Below are 17,500 nucleotides of genomic sequence, written 5' to 3' on the forward strand. Positions count from 1 at the left end.
GCCAGCAGGGCAGAGACTGTTCCTACCCTGGGACCAGTGTTGTGGTGGTGGAGCCTCCTTCTCCAGCCACCTCTCCTGACAGCAATGACAGCTCCACACCCGTGAGTCTCACATCTCAAATGTCCCCATCTGTCCCTCTGTCTCCGCTGTCTCCCATCTGTCCCTCTGTCTCCGCTGTCTCCCATCTGTCACTCTGTCTCCGCTGTCTCCCATCTGTCCCTCTGTCTCCCATCTGTCCCTCTGTCTCCCATCTGTCCCTCTGTCTCCCATCTGTCCCTCTGTCTCCCATCTCTCCCTCTGTCTCCCATCTGTCCCTCTGTCTCCCATCTGTCCCTCTGTCTCCCATCTGTCCCTCTGTCTCCCATCTGTCCCTCTGTCTCCCATCTGTCCTTCTGTCTCCATCTGTCCCTCTGTCTCCCATCTGTCACTCTGTCTCCCATCTCTCCCTCTGTCTCCCATCTGTCCCTCTGTCTCCCATCTGTCACTCTGTCTCCGCTGTCTCCCATCTGTCCCTCTGTCTCCGCTGTCTCCCATCTGTCCCTCTGTCTCCGCTGTCTCCCATCTGTCCCTCTGTCTCCGCTGTCTCCCATCTGTCCCTCTGTCTCTGCTGTTTCTCCATCTGTCCCGCTGTTTCCCATCTGTCCCTCTGTCTCCGCTGTCTCCCATGTGTCTCCACTGTCTCCTATCTGTCCCTCTGTCTCCTATCTGTCCCACTGTCTCCCATCTGTCCCTCTGTCTCCCATCTGTCCCATCTGTCCCTCTGTCTCCCATCTGTCCCTCTGTCTCCCATCTGTGTCTCTGTCTCCCATCTGACCCATCTGTCCATCTGTCTCCGCTGTCTCCCATCTGTCCCTCTGTCTCCCATCTGTCTCCGCTGTCTCCCATCTGTCTCCGCTGTCTCCCATCTGTCTCCGCTGTCTCCCATCTGTCTCCGCTGTCTCCCATCTGTCTCCGCTGTCTCCCATCTGTCCCTCTGTCTCCCATCTGTCCCTCTGTCTCCCATCTGTCCCTCTGTCTCCCATCTGTCTCCCATCTGTCCCTCTGTCTCCCATCTGTCTCCCATCTGTCCCTCTGTCTCCCATCTGTCCCTCTGTCTCCCATCTGTCCCCCATCTGTCTCCCATCTGTCTCCCATCTGTCTCCCATCTGTCCCTCTGTCTCCCATCTGTCCCTCTGTCTCCTATCTGTCTCCGCTGTCTCCCATCTGTCTCCGCTGTCTCCCATCTGTCTCCGCTGTCTCCGCTGTCTCCCATCTGTCCCTCTGTCTCCGCTGTCTCCCATCTGTCCCTCTGTCTCCGCTGTCTCCTGTCTGTATACACCTGTCCCACTGTCCATCCATGGTTCTAGTGACATTTGCAACTCATTCCCTAGGTTGTTGCTGTAAATGTTTAACTTCCTGTGTGGCACCAACGTGGGTCATCAGAGCAGCCAGTGAATTAGCCCTCTGTACCAACAGTTCATCTCCCCTGCTTCCTTCCTCAGGAGCTGGAAAAGGCAGGTCTGCTGAACAAGACTAAGATAGCAGAGGGAGGCCGGAAACTGAGGTAGACTGTCCGCGATATGAAGAAGATATCTCATCTTCTACACCCTGTATCTACTGTAAAGGTGTGGTGGGAACCGTGAACGTCACCCTGTTTGTGTGTGTGTGTGTGTGTGTGTGTGTGTGTGTGTGTGTGTGTGTGTGTGTGTGTGTGTGTGTGTGTGTGTGTGTGTGTGTGTGTTTAGGAAGAACTGGAATCCGTCGTGGGTGGTTCTGGTCGGGAACAGTCTGGTGTTCTTCAAGGATCCCAAATCCCAGACCCCCTCCAGCTGGGTAAGATAGTCATTGAGTTGAACTATCATAGATGGAGTTTAAATACATTTTTTTTTTAAACGTCTCAAAGACTGCTTTCTTATTGGTCTCCAGAAACCAGGCAACAGTCGTCCGGAGAGCAGTGTAGACCTGAGAGGAGCTGTGGTGCAGTGGACCAATGACCTGTCCAGTAAGAAGAACGTCTTCAAGGTCAGACACACACCAGGAGGGAGGGAGGGACCTCAAACCACCGTTGTCTTGTTTCTATATTATTTCATAGACATTTTAAGATACTTTATTTCACCCTGTATTTTGGGGAAGTCAAATGTGTCTATTTTAGTCTCACTGAGAGAGAGAGAGAGCTGCTCTAGTGGTTTTTCTGTGAAAAAAAACATTCTCACGTCCTCTTGAGAGGAAGTTCAGTATCTGACTGTAGGCTATGTGTTGTAACAGGACTCTATGAGCACCGGGGTTCCAGACAATTCAATGTCAACTCAGTCAATTCAATACATGCCTTAAAATTCAATGCATATTTTATATTTCCAGAATTGTTATTTGAATTAATTTCCCGAATTGTATTGTTATTTATCCTTTATTTAACTAGACAAGTCAGTTAATTAAGAACAAATACTTATTTTCTATGACGGCCTACCCCGGCCAAACGCTGGTCCAATTGTACGCCGCCCTATGGGATTCCCAATCACGGCCAGATGTGATACAGCCTGGATTTGAACCAGAGAATGTAGTGATGCCTCTAGCACTGAGATGCAGTGCCTTAGACCGCTGTGCCACTCGGGAGCCTGAATTGACTGAAGAATTAGTAGTAAGAAGTAGTACAGTACCTGGTGAAGTAGTCTGTGATTTGGGACTAACTACTTTGTCTGTTTGTGTGGTAGCTGAGGACGGTGACAGGGAATGAGTTCCTACTGCAGTCAGAGACAGACTCACTGATCAGAGAGTGGTTCAATACCATCCACAGTGTCATCGATAGACTGGTGAGTTTCACACACTGTGTGTGCGTTCGCGTGTGTGCGTTCGCGTGTGTGCGTTCGTGTGTGTGTGTTCGTGCGTGTGCGTGTGTGTGCGTGTGCGTGTGTATGTGTTTGTGTGCGTGTGTTTGTGTGCGTGTGTATGTATGTGTGTGTGTTTGTGCGTGTGTGTGTGTATGTATGTGTTTGTGTGCGTGTGTGTGTGTATGTGTGTGTTTGTGTGTGTATGTGCGTGTGTATGTGTGTGTATGTGTGTGTATGTGTGCGTGCGTGTTTGTGTGCGTGTGTGTGAGCTCTTAGAACCGTTTGCAAGAGATATGCAGCCACAGGAGGCTGGTGGCACCTTAAAGGGGAGGACGGGCTTGTGGTAATGACTGGAGAGGAATCAGTGGAATGGTTTCCGTTGGTGATGCCATGTCATTCGCTCCGTTCCAGCCATTATTATGGCCCATCCTCCTCTCAGCAGCCCCCACTGTACTCAGCTACTCTAGGAGGACAATGGAAGGGAATTAAAAGCCTTTCTTTATGATCAAACACCAACTTATTTTAGCATCTAGCTCTCATCAGGGCGCTAACAAATGGTTAACAAAGTTGTCTGGTACAAGTTGAAATGGTCTTCTCTTCTATAGGATCGGGAGAATCCCCTGGACAATGTTCTGCTGTACTCTCTGAGGAGGGCGGGCAGTGTGGAGATGTTGGACCACAGTGGAGACGAGGAGGACAGTCGAGGAGGATATAAGGCATCACGTGAGTCTCTCCTTCCATCCATTGCTCCAAGGATGCTGTTGCTGTTGCTGTGGCTGCCCATGTGCTTCCTCCCAGTGGTCTATTTATCTTCACATTTCTCTAAAATTGACAATAAAGTTGGTCTATCTTTTTTTCTTCTTGTACTTCTTGTTTCTGGTGCCTTCCCTCCTTCGCTCCCTCCTTCGCTCCCTCCTTCGCTCCCTCCTTCGCTCCCTCTCTCCTTCCCTCCCTCCTTTATATCTCTCCCTCTTTGCCTCCCGGTGCAGTCCCTCGTTCTGCTTCCAACGTGGAGAACTCGGAGAGGAAGCGTGTTCGGAGCAGACTGAAGAAGTTCATCCTCAAGAGACCTCCACTACAGATCCTACAGGAGAAAGGACTCATCAAGGGTGAGATCACTGACTGTCTCTGTCTCTCTGTCTCTGTCTCCCCCCCCCCCCCCTCTCTCTCTCTCTCTCATGAGAAACATATGTTTACATTGACAAAACAATTGAAATAGATAATAAACAAAAGTGAAAGAACAGTAAAAATTACACTAACACTAGTTCAAAATGAATAAAGACATTTCAAATGTCATATGTCTATATACAGTGTTGTAACGATGTGCAAATAGTTAAAGTACAAAAGGGAAAATAAATCAACATAAATATGGGTTGTATTTAGAATGGTGTTAGTTCTTCACTGGTTGACATTTTCTTGTGGCAACAGGTCACACATTTGTTTTCAGTGCATCTCAGTTTCCACCTCATTTTGTGGGCAGTGAGCACATAGCCTGTCTTCTCTTGAGAGCCATGTCTGCCTACGGCGGCCTTTCTCAATAGCAAGGCTATGCTCACTGAGTCTGTACATAGTCAACGCTTTCCTTAAGTTTGGGTCAGTCACAGTGGTCAGGTATTCTGCCGCTGTGTACTCTCTGTTTAGGACCAAAGAGCATTCTAGTTTGCTCTGTTTTATTGTAAATTCTCTCCAATGTGTCAAGTAATTATCTTTTTGTTTTCTCATGATTTGGTTGGGTCTAATTGTGCTGCTGTCCTGGGGCTCTGTGGGGTCTTTTTGTGTTTGTGAACAGAGCCCCAGGACCAGCTTGCTTAGGGGACTCTTCTCCAGGTTCATCTCTCTGTAGGTGATGGCTTTGTTAAGGAATGTTTGGGATTTGGATAATTAGCAGGTATCGGCCTAATTCTGCTCTGCATGTATTATTTGGTGTTTTACGTTGTACAGTGAGGATAGTTTTGAAGAATTCTGGATGCAGTCTCTCAATTTGGTGTTTGTCCCATTTTGTGAATTCTTGGTTGATGAGCGAACCCCAGACCTCACAATCATTAAGGGCAATGGGTTCTATAACTGATTCAAGTATTTTTAGCCAGATCCTAATTGATATGACGAATTTTATGTGATTTTTGATGCCATAGAAGGCCCTTCTTGCCTTGTCTCTCAGATCGTTCACAGCTTTGTGGAAGTTACCTGTGGCACTGATGTTTAGGCTGAGGTATGTATGTATCGTGTGGTCCTGGCAACTGGACCTTTTTTGGAAGACAATTTTTTTTTGTCTTACGGAGATTTACTGTCCGGGCCCAAGTCTGACATAATCGTTGCAGAAGATCTAGGTGCTGCTGTAGGCCCTCCTTGGTTGGTGACAGAAGCACCAGATCATCAACAAACAGTAGACATTAGACTTCAGATTCTAGTAGGGTGAGGCCGGGTGCTGCAGACTGTTCTAGTGCCCTCGCCAGTTTGTTGAAATATATTTTGAAGAGGGTGGGGCTTAAGCTGCATCCCTGTCTCATCCCACGGCCTTGTGGAAAGACGTGTGTGTTTTATGCCAGTTTTAACCCCACGCTTGTTGTTTGTGTACATGGATTTTATCATGTCTTATGCTTTTCCCTCAACACCACTTTCCATCAGTTGAGCTGCCACAACCCTCTGAGAGTAGCGGCAGCTCAACTCCATGGAACTGGGCATCAATTCAGTTCATTGACATTCCTCTGGTGTTTGTTTTCATCGAATAATAAGGAAGTCGTGTGGTATCTATGAATGTGTCCGTGTCTCTCATGACCTCAGATCACAGTTCTGTGAGTGTTGACTGTAAATCTCTTTAGACCAAATCATATTTAGTCTTCTAAAACATGCTGCTGTTGTTGTCATTCACAGACCAGGTGTTTGGCTGTCATCTAGAGATGCTGTGTGAGAGAGAGAAGAACAACGTGCCTCGTTTCGTCAGGCTCTGCACTGAGGCTGTGGAGAGGAGAGGTACTGCCATAAACACAAAACAATGGGTACAGTACAGCCTCTGGCACTACTCCCCTGTGCGTACAGTACAGCCTCTGGCACTACTCCCCTGTGGGTACAGTACAGCCTCTGGTACTACTCCCCTGTGGGTAGAGTTTGGCTGTAGGTAAACAAATATTTTGTGGAAGAGAGGATCATCTTTACTGCACATTTATATCACATTGAACTGGTTTATAATTGGTATGGATTCTATGGATTTTAAGACAGTGTTTTAAATATCTGTGGTTGTTGCCAGGGTTACATGGAGTTCCGGTGTGTTATTGCCAGGGTTACATGTAGTACCGGTGTGTTGTTGCCGGGGTTACATGTCCTACCTGTGTGTTGTTATTCAGGTCTGGAGACAGACGGTATCTACAGAGTGAGTGGGAACCTGGCGGTCATCCAGAAACTACGCTTCCTAGTCAACCATGGTGAGGGAGGGAGTACGGGAGGAAGAGAGGGAGGAGGGAGGGAGGAATGAAGAGAGTGAGGGAGTACGGGAGAAAGAGAAGGGGGAGGGAGTGAGGTATGAAGAGAGGGAGGAGGGAGGGAGGAATGAAGAGAGGGAGGAGGGTGGGAGGTATGAAGAGAGTGAGGGAGTACGGGAGAAAGAGAAGGGGGAGGGAGTGAGGTATGAAGAGAGGGAGGAGGGAGGGAGGAATGAAGAGAGGGAGGAGGGAGGGAGGAATGAAGAGAGTGAGGGAGTACGGGAGAAAGAGAAGGGGGAGGGAGTGAGGTATGAAGAGAGGGAGGATGGAGGGAGGAATGAAGAGAGGGAGGAGGGTGGAGGTATGAAGAGAGGGTGGGAGGAAGAGAGGGAGGGAGGGAGGTATAAAGAGAGGGAGGAGGGATGAAGAGAGGGAGGAGGGCTGAATGGATAAAGAGAGAGAGGGAGAAGGGAGGTAGGAAGTTATGAAGAGAGGGAGGAGGAAGGAAGGGATGAAGAGAGGGAGGAGGGAAGGAGGTATAAAGAGAGGGAGGAGGGAGGGAGGTATGAAGAGAGGGAGGAGGGAGGGAGGGTGGGAGGAGGGAGGAAGGTATAAAGAGAGGAAGGAGGGAGGTATGAAGAGAGGGAGGAGGGAGGGAGGTATAAAGAGAGGAAGGAGGGAGGTATAAAGAGAGGGAGGTATGAAGAGAGGGGGGAGGGAGGTATAAAGAGGGGAGGAAGGGAGGGAGGTATAAAGAGAGGGAGGAGGGAGGGAGGTATGAAGAGAGGGAGGAAGGGATGAAGAGAGGGAGGAGAGAGGTGTGACGAGAGGGAGGAGGGAGAGAGGTATGAAGAGGGGGAGGAAGGGAGGGAGGTATAAAGAGAGGGAGGAAGGGAGGGAGGTATGAAAAGATGGAGAGAGGTATGAAGAGAGGGAGGAGGGAGAGAGGGAGGAGGGAGGGAGGTATAAAGAGAGGGAGGAGGGAGGGAAGTATGAAAAGATGGAGGAAGGTATGAAGAGAGGGAGGAGGAAGGAGGGAGGGGGGAGGAGTGAGGGAGGTATGAAGAGAGGGAGGAGGGAAGAGGGAGGGAGGTATGAAGAGAGGGGGGAAGGAGGAGGGCAGGAGGTGTGAAGAGATGGAGGAAGGGATGAAGAGATGGAGGACGGAGGAAGGTATAAAGAGAGGGAGGAGGGAGGGAAGTATGAAAAGAGGGAGGAGGGAGGAAGGGATGAAGAGAGGGAGGAGGGAGTGAGGTATGAAGAGAGGGAGGAGGGAGGGAAGTATAAAGAGAGGGAGGAAGGGAGGAAGGGATGAAGTGGGATGCTGGAGGAAGGGATGAAGAGAGGGAGGGGGGGCTATGTTCTGAAAAGCATCCTACACTACACATTTAATTTTTTTTAATCCCAGAGTGCTTTATAATGGACATAATTTAGGATTCCACTCTGAAGGAGAGTAAACCTGATTCCGACCTGCTTGACCTGGTAGGCTAAATGTCCGTTGGTTGTGTTTTTTTTGCAGAGCGAGCGGTGACCACAGACGGACGTTATATGTTCCCTGCAGAGTTGGTACAAGGTAGACAGACAGATGGAGACTGTCGAGCCAAAATGGCTCCCAGTTTTCATCCAAATGCCTATCTGCATACCTGCGTGCGCTGTACTCACTCCATACATGCAAAAGCACACGTGTGTTTGTCTCGATACTTTCCATGTGTCTATTGTGTTGTCTATGCATCCAATATTTCTGTTTGAGAAAACTATATGTTCAAGTCCTACGTGTCCTTTTACACGGTCCATTGGTGTCACCCAGTGGTTTAAACAGAGTACTGTAGCTTGTGTTTTGTGGAACACCTTAGCCCAGCTCACCTGACCAATGTTTTGTGATACTAATTTGGACAGTAGATAGAATCTTAAATCAAGCTCTCGAAGAACCACCGTCATTGAGTGTACAGATGTAACGGTGACACTTTGACAAACATTGTTCAGGAGGGTCGTAATTGTGTTTGCCTTTCTCTCTGCCCTCTGACTATCGCTTCACTTTCACAGACACTTTCTTTCTGCTACAGCTACCAGCCTGCCAGCCTGCCGGCCGACCTGTCAATCAAAGTATTGAGGGAGTTTTAACAGTAAAATTCACACATGTCCCTCCCTCCTTCCCTTCTTTCCTTCCTTACTTCCTTCCTTCCTTCCTTCCTCCCTCCCTTCACCCCTCTCTCCCTCCACCAATAGAGAAGTTGAACCTGGAACAGAGTGAGTGGGAGGACATCCATGTCATCACAGGAGCCCTAAAGCTGTTCTTCAGAGAGCTTCCTGAACCACTGGTTCCTTACGGCTTCTTCACAGACATCTTAGAGACCGTCAGTGAGTATAGACCCTTTCTATTACCTACCTACCTACCTACCTACCAAACAAACTAACAAGTTAACTACCAAACTAGCTAACTGCCTGCCTACCTACCTACCTACCTACCTACCAAACAAACTAACAAATTAACTACCAAACTAGCTAACTAACTACCTACCTAACAAACTAACAAATTAACTACCGAACTAGCTAACTAACTGCCTACCTACCTACCTAACAAACTAACAAATTAACTACTGAACTAGCTAACTAACTGCCCACCTACCTACCTACCTACCAAACAAACAATCTACCTGTCTAGAGATTCTGATTCTGATCTGGAGTGTAACGAGAGTATCCTACTGTGTGTGTGTGTGTGTGTGTGTGTTCCAGAGATGTCAGACTACCTGGATAAAGTGGACCGTCTAAAGTCTCTGGTACTGAGCATGCCTCCTCCCAACCAAGACACCATGAGGTTCATGTTCAGCCATCTCAAACGGTACGAGACACCACACCTCCAAGGGTTAAACCCTCTGTCTCAATACCCAGTGTACCCTCAAAAACCCTCTGTCTCAATACCCAGTGTACCCTCAAAAACCCTCTGTACCCTCAAAAACCCTCATACCCAGTGTACCCTACCCAGTATACCCTCAACAACCCTCTGTCTCAATACCCAGTGTACCCTCAAAAACCTGACCCATCTAACCCCAATCTAATTCCATTTCACCATCTTTCAATTGTTCTGAATGTCCTTCAGTTGTACATCAGTTGTTTAAGAATCAGCTTTTACTGTCTGAGAAAAATAATATGCAGTATGTAATACGAATGACCACTAGAGGGAGGAGTACCCTCATTCCAAGCAGTTGTCATCCAGCATGTGAACGAAAATTGTGAAGAAGTTTTGGTGAGCGAGTGCTGTGGGTACCTGGGGGTTAAATTTGAGAGAGGACAATGAGGTTGAAAGAGTGAATGATTTAGGATTTTGAAGAAGTTAACGAAAATAATATCACTTTTCATGTACTGCTCTGCTACTTAAATGTTGCTGTCCCCAGGTCTAAAATAATATACTGTGTTGTGTTCGTGAGTCTGATGTTTGTGCCAGTGTGTGTTTCCTATGAGTCTGGTCTGTCTGTCACTGTGTCTCTATCTCCCTCTCTCTCTGCTTCTCATTTTCTCATCTCCCGCCTTAAATCAATCCATCTACTTCTCTCCTCTATAAATCTACCCATCTCCCTCCTCTTCTCTTCCTTACCTCCTCTCCCCTTCCCTCCTCCCTCCTCCTCCCCCTCATTACCATTCTGCCCATCTCCTTTCTCTCTCATCTGTCCCCTTTCCTCCTCCTCCTCTCCTCCTCCCCTGTGATCTCTGTGGGAATGGCATTTTTAAAAGAATGCCTCATGCTGTGGCTTTAACCCATTCCTGTGTATGAGTCCACACACACACACACACACACACGGTCCACGCACACACCAATGTCCCGTAAATAAGCACCAGTGTAGCCACTGTCCTGCTGCTCTGTGAATCAACAAGAATAATTAAAATGACAAGCAGATTCTCAACAGTGACCACTGAGATGAAGCTGTGTGTCATTGGTGGTCACTGGAATGACACAGAACGAGTCAGGCTAATTCGCTTTAGAAAGACCCTGTAGCCATATTGTATAAGCAGTAATCTATCTCTCTCTCTCTCTCTCTCTCTCTCCCTCCCTCCCCCAGGGTGATGGAACATTCTGACTCTAACCGGATGTCGACCCAGAACATCGGCATAGTGTTCGGTCCCACCCTGATGCGCCCGGAGAGGGACAATGTTAACATGGCCATCAACATGGTCTACCAGAACCAGGCCGTGGAGCTCATTCTCAATGAGTTTGACCGTATCTTCAGACCCAGCAACTTTACATCCCTCTGACATCCAGTCAGCCCAGGAAACCGAACCTACAACCCACCCAGCCCCAAGGACCCAGTCAGCCCAGAACACCGAACCTAGAACCCACCCAGCCCCAAGGACCCAGTCAGCACAGAACACCGAACCTAGAACACACCCAGCCCCAAGGACCCAGTCAGCACAGAACACCGAACCTAGAACACACCCAGCCCCAAGGACCCAGTCAGCACAGAACACCAAACCTAGAACACACCCAGCCCCAAGGACCCAGTCAGCACAGAACACCAAACCTAGAACACACCCAGCCCCAAGGACCCAGTCAGCACAGAACACCGAACCTAGAACACACCCAGCCCCAAGGACCCAGTCAGCACAGAACACCGAACCTAGAACCCACCCAGCCCCAAGGACCCAGTCAGCACAGAACACCGAACCTAGAACCCACCCAGCCCCAAGGACCCAGTCTAGAGCCCATCCAGCCCCATCCCAACCAGCCTGAACCCAACTCAGTGACCTGAACCATCTTTGGACCCAACCCCTCTGGTACTGTATCCTCCAACACCCAAACCCAGCCTGAGCCAAACACAGAGACCAGAACCGGCAGAACCAGACATGCTGTGAAAGGGACACCAGCTTCACCTCGCGTTCTTCTTACTTACTCCCTGTAGTATCAACTAGTGGTAAAAACATAGGTGGGTAAACTGCATTACACCCCCTGGTATCAACACCAGCTTAACTCACCTCATCCCACGGCACGGAGAAAGACCCGGGAACGGGAGGAAAAGCCCATATGGATAATGTACAGTATGTTTCCTTATCTCCTGTTGTAGTGTAGTAGCAACTACAGCCCAACTCGCCTCCGCCAAACACAACGGCAACTACAAGCTGTTTTATCATTGTGCCACTGTCTATTTGCTGTCTATAATAAAGTTATTGCGAAGTTTTCAAACGTGATCCTTGTCAGACTTTGTGTCGTGACTGGAGAATGAATCCAGACTTTTAAACGACCTTAGTTTGGTTATTATGACAGAGCAATGGAATGCCTATATTATGTACCTCAAGTCTAATTGTATTGGTTTCGTACACATATTATGCAGATGTTATCTCAGATGTAGCGAAATGCTTCTGTTTCTAGCTCCAACCGTGCAGTATACCTAACAATACACACAAATCCCCCCCAAAAATGAATATAAATATACTGTACATTGAGTGTACAAAACATTAAGAACACCTTCCTAATATTGAGTTGCAAAAAAAAAGGTGTTAGGTGAACAATAGGAAGGTAAAGAAATAAACAGTAAAAAGACAAGCTATATACAGTAGAGAGGCTATATACAGTAGAGGCTATATACAGTAGAGAGGCTATATACAGTAGAGAGGCTATATACAGTAGAGAGGCTATATACAGTAGTGAGGCTGTATACAGTAGAGAGGCTATATACAGTAGAGGCTATATACAGTAGAGAGGCTATATACAGTAGTGAGGCTGTATACAGTAGAGAGGCTGTATACAGTAGAGAGGCTATATACAGTAGAGAGGCTATATACAGTAGAGAGGCTATATACAGTAGAGAGGCTATATACAGTAGTCAGGCTATATACAGTAGTGAGGCTATATACAGTAGAGAGGCTATATACAGTAGAGAGGCTATATACAGTAGTGAGGCTATATACAGTAGAGAGGCTATATACAGTAGAGGGGCTATAAACAGTAGTGAGGCTATATACAGTAGTGAGGCTATATACAGTAGAGAGGCTATATACAGTAGTGAGGCTATATACAGTAGTGAGGCTATATACAGTAGAGAGGCTATATACAGTAGAGGGGCTATATACAGTAGTGAGGCTATATACAGTAGAGAGGCTATATACAGTAGTGAGGCTATATACAGTAGAGAGGCTATATACAGTAGTGAGGCTATATACAGTAGAGAGGCTATATACAGTAGTGAGGCTATATACAGTAGTGAGGCTATATACAGTAGAGAGGCTATATACAGTAGAGAGGCTATATACAGTAGCTAGGCTACATACAGACACCGGTTAGTCGGGCTGATTGAGGTAGTATGTACATGTAGATATGGTTCAAGTGACTATGCATATATGATGAACAGAGAGAGTTTAGCAGATGTTAATGCGAGTGTAGCGAAATGCTTGTGCTTCTAGTTCCGACAGTGCAGTAATATCTAACATGTAATATCTAACAATTTCACAACAAATACCTAATACACACACATCTAAGTAAAGGAATGTAATTTAGAATATATAAATATATGGAGGAGTAATGTCTTAGTGGCATAGACTAAGATACAGTAGATAGTATAGAAAAAATGTATAGTATATACATTTGAGATGAGTAATGTAAGATATGTAAACATTATTAAAGGGGCATTATTTAAAGTGTCTAGTGATCCATTTATTAAAGTGGCCAATGATTTCAAGTCTGTATGTAGGCAGCAGCCTCTCTGTGTTAGTGTTTAACAGTCTGATGGCCTTGAGATAGAAGCTGTTTTTAAGTCTCTCGGTCTCTGCTTTGATGCACCTGTACTGACCTCTCCATCTGGATGATAGCGGGGTGAACAGGCAGTGGCTCGGGTGGTTGTTATCCTTGATTATCTTTTTGGCCTTCCTGTGACATCGGGTGGTGTAGGTGTCCTGGAGGGCAGGTATGCGTTGTGCAGACCTCACTACCCTTTATTTTTTTATTTTTTTTATTTTACCTTTATTTAACCCCGGTGATGCGTTGTGCAGACCTCACTACCCTCTAGAGAGTCCTGCGGTTGAGTGCGGTGCAGTTGCCGTACCAGGCGGTGATACAGCCCAACAGGATGAATCTGTAAAAGTTTGTGAGGATTTTAGGTGACAAGCCAAATTTCTTCAGCCTCCTGAGGTTGAAGAGAGCCTGTTGCACCTTCTTCACCACACTGTCTGTGTGGGTGGACCAATTCAGTTTGTCAGTGATGTGTACGCCGATGAACTTAAAACTTTCCACCCTCTCCACTACTGTCCCGTTGATGTGGATAGGGGGATGTTCCCGCTACTGTTTCCTGAAGTCCACGATCATCTCCTTTGTTTTATTGACGTTGAGTGAGAGGTTATTTTCCTGACACCTCACTCCCAGAACCCTCACCTCCTCCATGTAGGCTGTCTCATCGTTATTGGAAATCAAGCCTACCATTGTTGTTTCAAAATATCAATAGAAAAGGTGTGTACAGCAGTAGTTATATAGGAAGAGTCTTGACTAGAATACAGCATACACATATAAAGTGGGTAAAACAGTATGTAAACAGTGACCAGTGTTCCATGTCTATGTATATAGGGCAGCAGCCTCTAAGGTGCAGGGTTGAATAACCGGGTGGTAGCTGGCTAGTAACAGTGACTAAGGTTCAGGGTAGAGTACCCGGTGGTAGCCGGCTAGTGACAGTGACTAAGGTTCAGGGTAGAGTACACGGTGGTAGTCGACTAGTGACTGACTAAGGTTCAGGGTAGAGTACCCGGTGGTAGTCGACTAGTGACTGACTAAGGTTCAGGGTAGAGTACCCGGTGGTAGTCGACTAGTGACAGTGACTAAGGTTCAGGGTAGAGTACCCGGTGGTAGCCGGCTAGTGACAGTGACTAAGGTTCAGGGTAGAGTACACGGTGGTAGTCGACTAGTGACTGACTAAGGTTCAGGGTAGAGTACCCGGTGGTAGTCGACTAGTGATAGTGACTAAGGTTCAGGGTAGAGTACCCGGTGGTAGTCGACTAGTGACAGTGACTAAGGTTCAGGGTAGAGTACCCGGTGGTAGTCGACTAGTGATAGTGACTAAGGTTCAGGGTAGAGTACCCGGCGGTAGTCGACTAGTGACAGTGACTAAGGTTCAGGGTAGAGTACCCGGCGGTAGTCGACTAGTGACAGTGACTAAGGTGCAGGGTTGAGTAACCGGGTGGTAGTCGACTAGTGACATAACAACTTGATTGTGAAACGTCCTATCATGAGGAAATGACTTCAGAGTGCTAGGTGATACTTGTTCTGCGGTGCTGGGGAATAGTGAACTATAGTTCAACTAGTAAATACACTTGGTGGCAGTTGAACTAAATTCAAATCTTGGTAGTATCTTCCGTAGCTAAGTACTTTTTTTGCCATGTAGTGGTGTAGCTTACTACTGGAACTAAGCAGTACTTATTTTGCCATGTAGTGGTGTAGCTTACTACTGGAACTAAGCAGTACTTATTTTGCCATGTAGTGGTGTAGCTTACTACTGGAACTAAGCAGTACTTATTTTGCCATGTAGTGGTGTAGCTTACTACTGGAACTAAGCAGTACTTATTTTGCCATGTAGTGGTGTAGCTTACTACTGGAACTAAGCAGTACTTATTTTGCCATGTAGTGGTGTAGCTTACTACTGGAACTAAGCAGTACTTATTTTTGCAAAAAGAGAATAATACAGCATCAGACCTGCCTAATTCTCACTTGAAATAGTTGTTGTTTATTAATAGGCTACATTCTACATCCTGTTAACACCTGACCCCAGGGTTATTGGGGTGGCAGATGGCCTAGTGGTTAGAGTGTTGGACTAGTAACCGGAAGGTTCTGAGCTGACAAGGTAAAAAATCATAAAACCATAACAAGGCATTTAACCCACTGTTCCTAGGCTGTCGTTCTGCCCCTGAACAAGGCATTTAACCCACTGTTCCTAGGCTGTCGTTCTGCCCCTGAACAAGGCATTTAACCTACTGTTCCTAGGCTGTCGTTCTGCCCCTGAACAAGGCATTTAACCCACTGTTCCTAGGCTGTCGTTCTGCCCCTGAACAAGGCATTTAACCCACTGTTCCTAGGCTGTCGTTCTGCCCCTGAACAAGGCATTTAACCCACTGTTCCTAGGCTGTCGTTCTGCCCCTGAACAAGGCATTTAACCCACTGTTCCTAGGCTGTCGTTCTGCCCCCCTGAACAAGGCAGTTAACCCACTGTTCCTAGGCTGTCGTTCTGCCCCTGAACAAGGCAGTTAACCCACTGTTCCTAGGCTGTCGTTCTGCCCCTGAACAAGGCATTTAACCCACTGTTCCTAGGCTGTCGTTCTGCCCCTGAACAAGGCAGTTAACACACTGTTCTTACACCGTCATTGAAAATAAGAATTTGTTCTTAACTGACTTGCCAAGTTAAATAAAATATATTCCTGCAATTTGCAGTCTATGACATTTCAGATTTAAATATGATAATCTATCACAAAGTAGTTTGGATTTAGTGAATTACTTTTTCAGAGTAGCTTTAGTTAAGTAACCTATATTTTTAGTGTAGCTTAACTTTTTGTAGTGTGATGTAATTGGTAGTTTGGTAAACTATGATTTCAGAGTAGCTCCCCCAACACCGTTCTTTTGCGTATTAATTTCAGGCTTTGGGTTAGAGTGTTGGCCGTTGTCTAACAGCAGACTTGGGTTCAAATACTATTGGAAATCATCAAATGCTTTAAGCGCTTGCTCTAGCCTGCCTGGAGTGCCAGCCTGCCAGGTGGGTAGGGTTTACGGTATTGGGACTTGTCTATTGGTCCATTTAAACCAGGCGTGATCAATCAAGCACAGATAAAGTATTTGAAAGATTTGAAATAGTATGTGAACCCAGGTCTGTTAATAGTGGATTGAGTTAAGCGTGAGAAATTCTAGAAGTGTGGAGGTATGTATGTACGCCTCTTCAGAGACAGCTAGGGCAGACAGCTACCCTGTGATTGGTGGAAACCAAAAACAAAAGAGGAACTAGAAATGCAGATATTTAAAGGGATACTTCGGGATTTGGCAACGACGCCCTTTATCTACTTCCTCAGAGTCAGTTGAACTTGTGGATACCATTTTTATGTCTCTGCGTGTCGTTTCGACATCCTTCATACTGGATGCAGAGACATAAAAATGGGTCCATAAGTTCTTCTGACTCTGGGGAAGTAGATGAAGGCCCCCAAAAATCCTGAAGTATCCTATTAAAATGTGGATTTACCCAAAATGAACTCCCTCTGAAGGTTGTTAATACTGTGGGTTTGGTAATACTGTGGGTTTGGTAATACTGTGGGTTTGGTAATACTGTGGGTTTGGTAATACTGAGGGTTTGGTAATACTGTGGGTTTGGTAATACTGTGGGTTTGGTAATACTGTGGGTTTGGTAATACTGTGGGTTTGGTAATACTGTGGGTTTGGTAATACTGTGGGTTTGGTAATACTGTGGGTTTGGTAATACTGTGGGTTTGGTAATACTGAGGGTTTGGTAATACTGTGGGTTTGGTAATACTGAGGGTTTGGTAATACTGTGGGTTTGGTAATACTGTGGGTTTGGTAATACTGTGGGTTTGGTAATACTGAGGGTTTGGTAATACTGTGGGTTTGGTAATACTGAGGGTTTGGTAATACTGTGGGTTTGGTAATACTGTGGGTTTGGTAATACTGTGGGTTTGGTAATACTGAGGGTTTGGTAATACTGTGGGTTTGGTAATACTGTGGGTTTGGTAATACTGAGGGTTTGGTAATACTGTGGGTTTGGTAATACTGAGGGTTTGGTAATACTGAGGGTTTGGTAATACTGTGGGTTTGGTAATACTGTGGGTTTGGTAATACTGTGGGATTGGTAATACTGAGGGTTTGGTAATACTGTGGGTTTGGTAATACTGTGGGTTTGGTAATACTGTGGGTTTGGTAATACTGTGGGTTTGGTAATACTGTGGGTTTGGTAATACTGAGGGTTTGGTAATACTGTGGGTTTGGTAATACTGAGGGTTTGGTAATACTGTGGGTTTGGTAATACTGTGGGTTTGGTAATACTGTGGGTTTGGTAATACTGTGGGTTTGGTAATACTGTGGGTTTGGTAATACTGAGGGTTTGGTAATACTGTGGGTTTGGTAATACTGTGGGTTTGGTAATACTGTGGGTTTGGTAATACTGAGGGTTTGGTAATACTGTGGGTTTGGTAATACTGTGGGTTTGGTAATACTGTGGGTTTGGTAATACTGAGGGTTTGGTAATACTGTGGGTTTGGTAATACTGAGGGTTTGGTAATACTGTGGGTTTGGTAATACTGTGGGTTTGGTAATACTGT

General features: G+C 46.4%; 1 protein-coding gene across 1 annotated transcript in view; it reads left to right on the plus strand.

The window, feature by feature from the left end:
- The window catches only part of LOC139402214 (rho GTPase-activating protein 15-like), a 38,160-nt gene extending 27,508 nt beyond the window's left edge, over nt 1-10,652 (plus strand). Inside the window, exons 10-22 of the mRNA XM_071146323.1 lie at nt 1-101; nt 1,482-1,543; nt 1,725-1,812; nt 1,906-2,001; nt 2,688-2,786; nt 3,410-3,527; nt 3,794-3,913; nt 5,676-5,774; nt 6,146-6,223; nt 7,740-7,793; nt 8,447-8,578; nt 8,954-9,059; nt 10,276-10,652. The exon at nt 1-101 is cut by the window's left edge and continues 4 nt beyond it. Of these exons, the coding sequence (XP_071002424.1) occupies nt 1-101; nt 1,482-1,543; nt 1,725-1,812; nt 1,906-2,001; nt 2,688-2,786; nt 3,410-3,527; nt 3,794-3,913; nt 5,676-5,774; nt 6,146-6,223; nt 7,740-7,793; nt 8,447-8,578; nt 8,954-9,059; nt 10,276-10,468 (1,346 nt within the window). The 3' untranslated portion in view covers nt 10,469-10,652. The remainder of the gene's footprint in view (nt 102-1,481; nt 1,544-1,724; nt 1,813-1,905; nt 2,002-2,687; nt 2,787-3,409; nt 3,528-3,793; nt 3,914-5,675; nt 5,775-6,145; nt 6,224-7,739; nt 7,794-8,446; nt 8,579-8,953; nt 9,060-10,275) is intronic.
- Nucleotides 10,653-17,500: the final 6,848 nt, after the last annotated feature.

Source organism: Oncorhynchus clarkii, unplaced genomic scaffold, assembly GCF_045791955.1.
Source record: "Oncorhynchus clarkii lewisi isolate Uvic-CL-2024 unplaced genomic scaffold, UVic_Ocla_1.0 unplaced_contig_11504_pilon_pilon, whole genome shotgun sequence".
In the NCBI taxonomy this organism is placed as follows: Eukaryota; Metazoa; Chordata; class Actinopteri; order Salmoniformes; family Salmonidae; genus Oncorhynchus; species Oncorhynchus clarkii.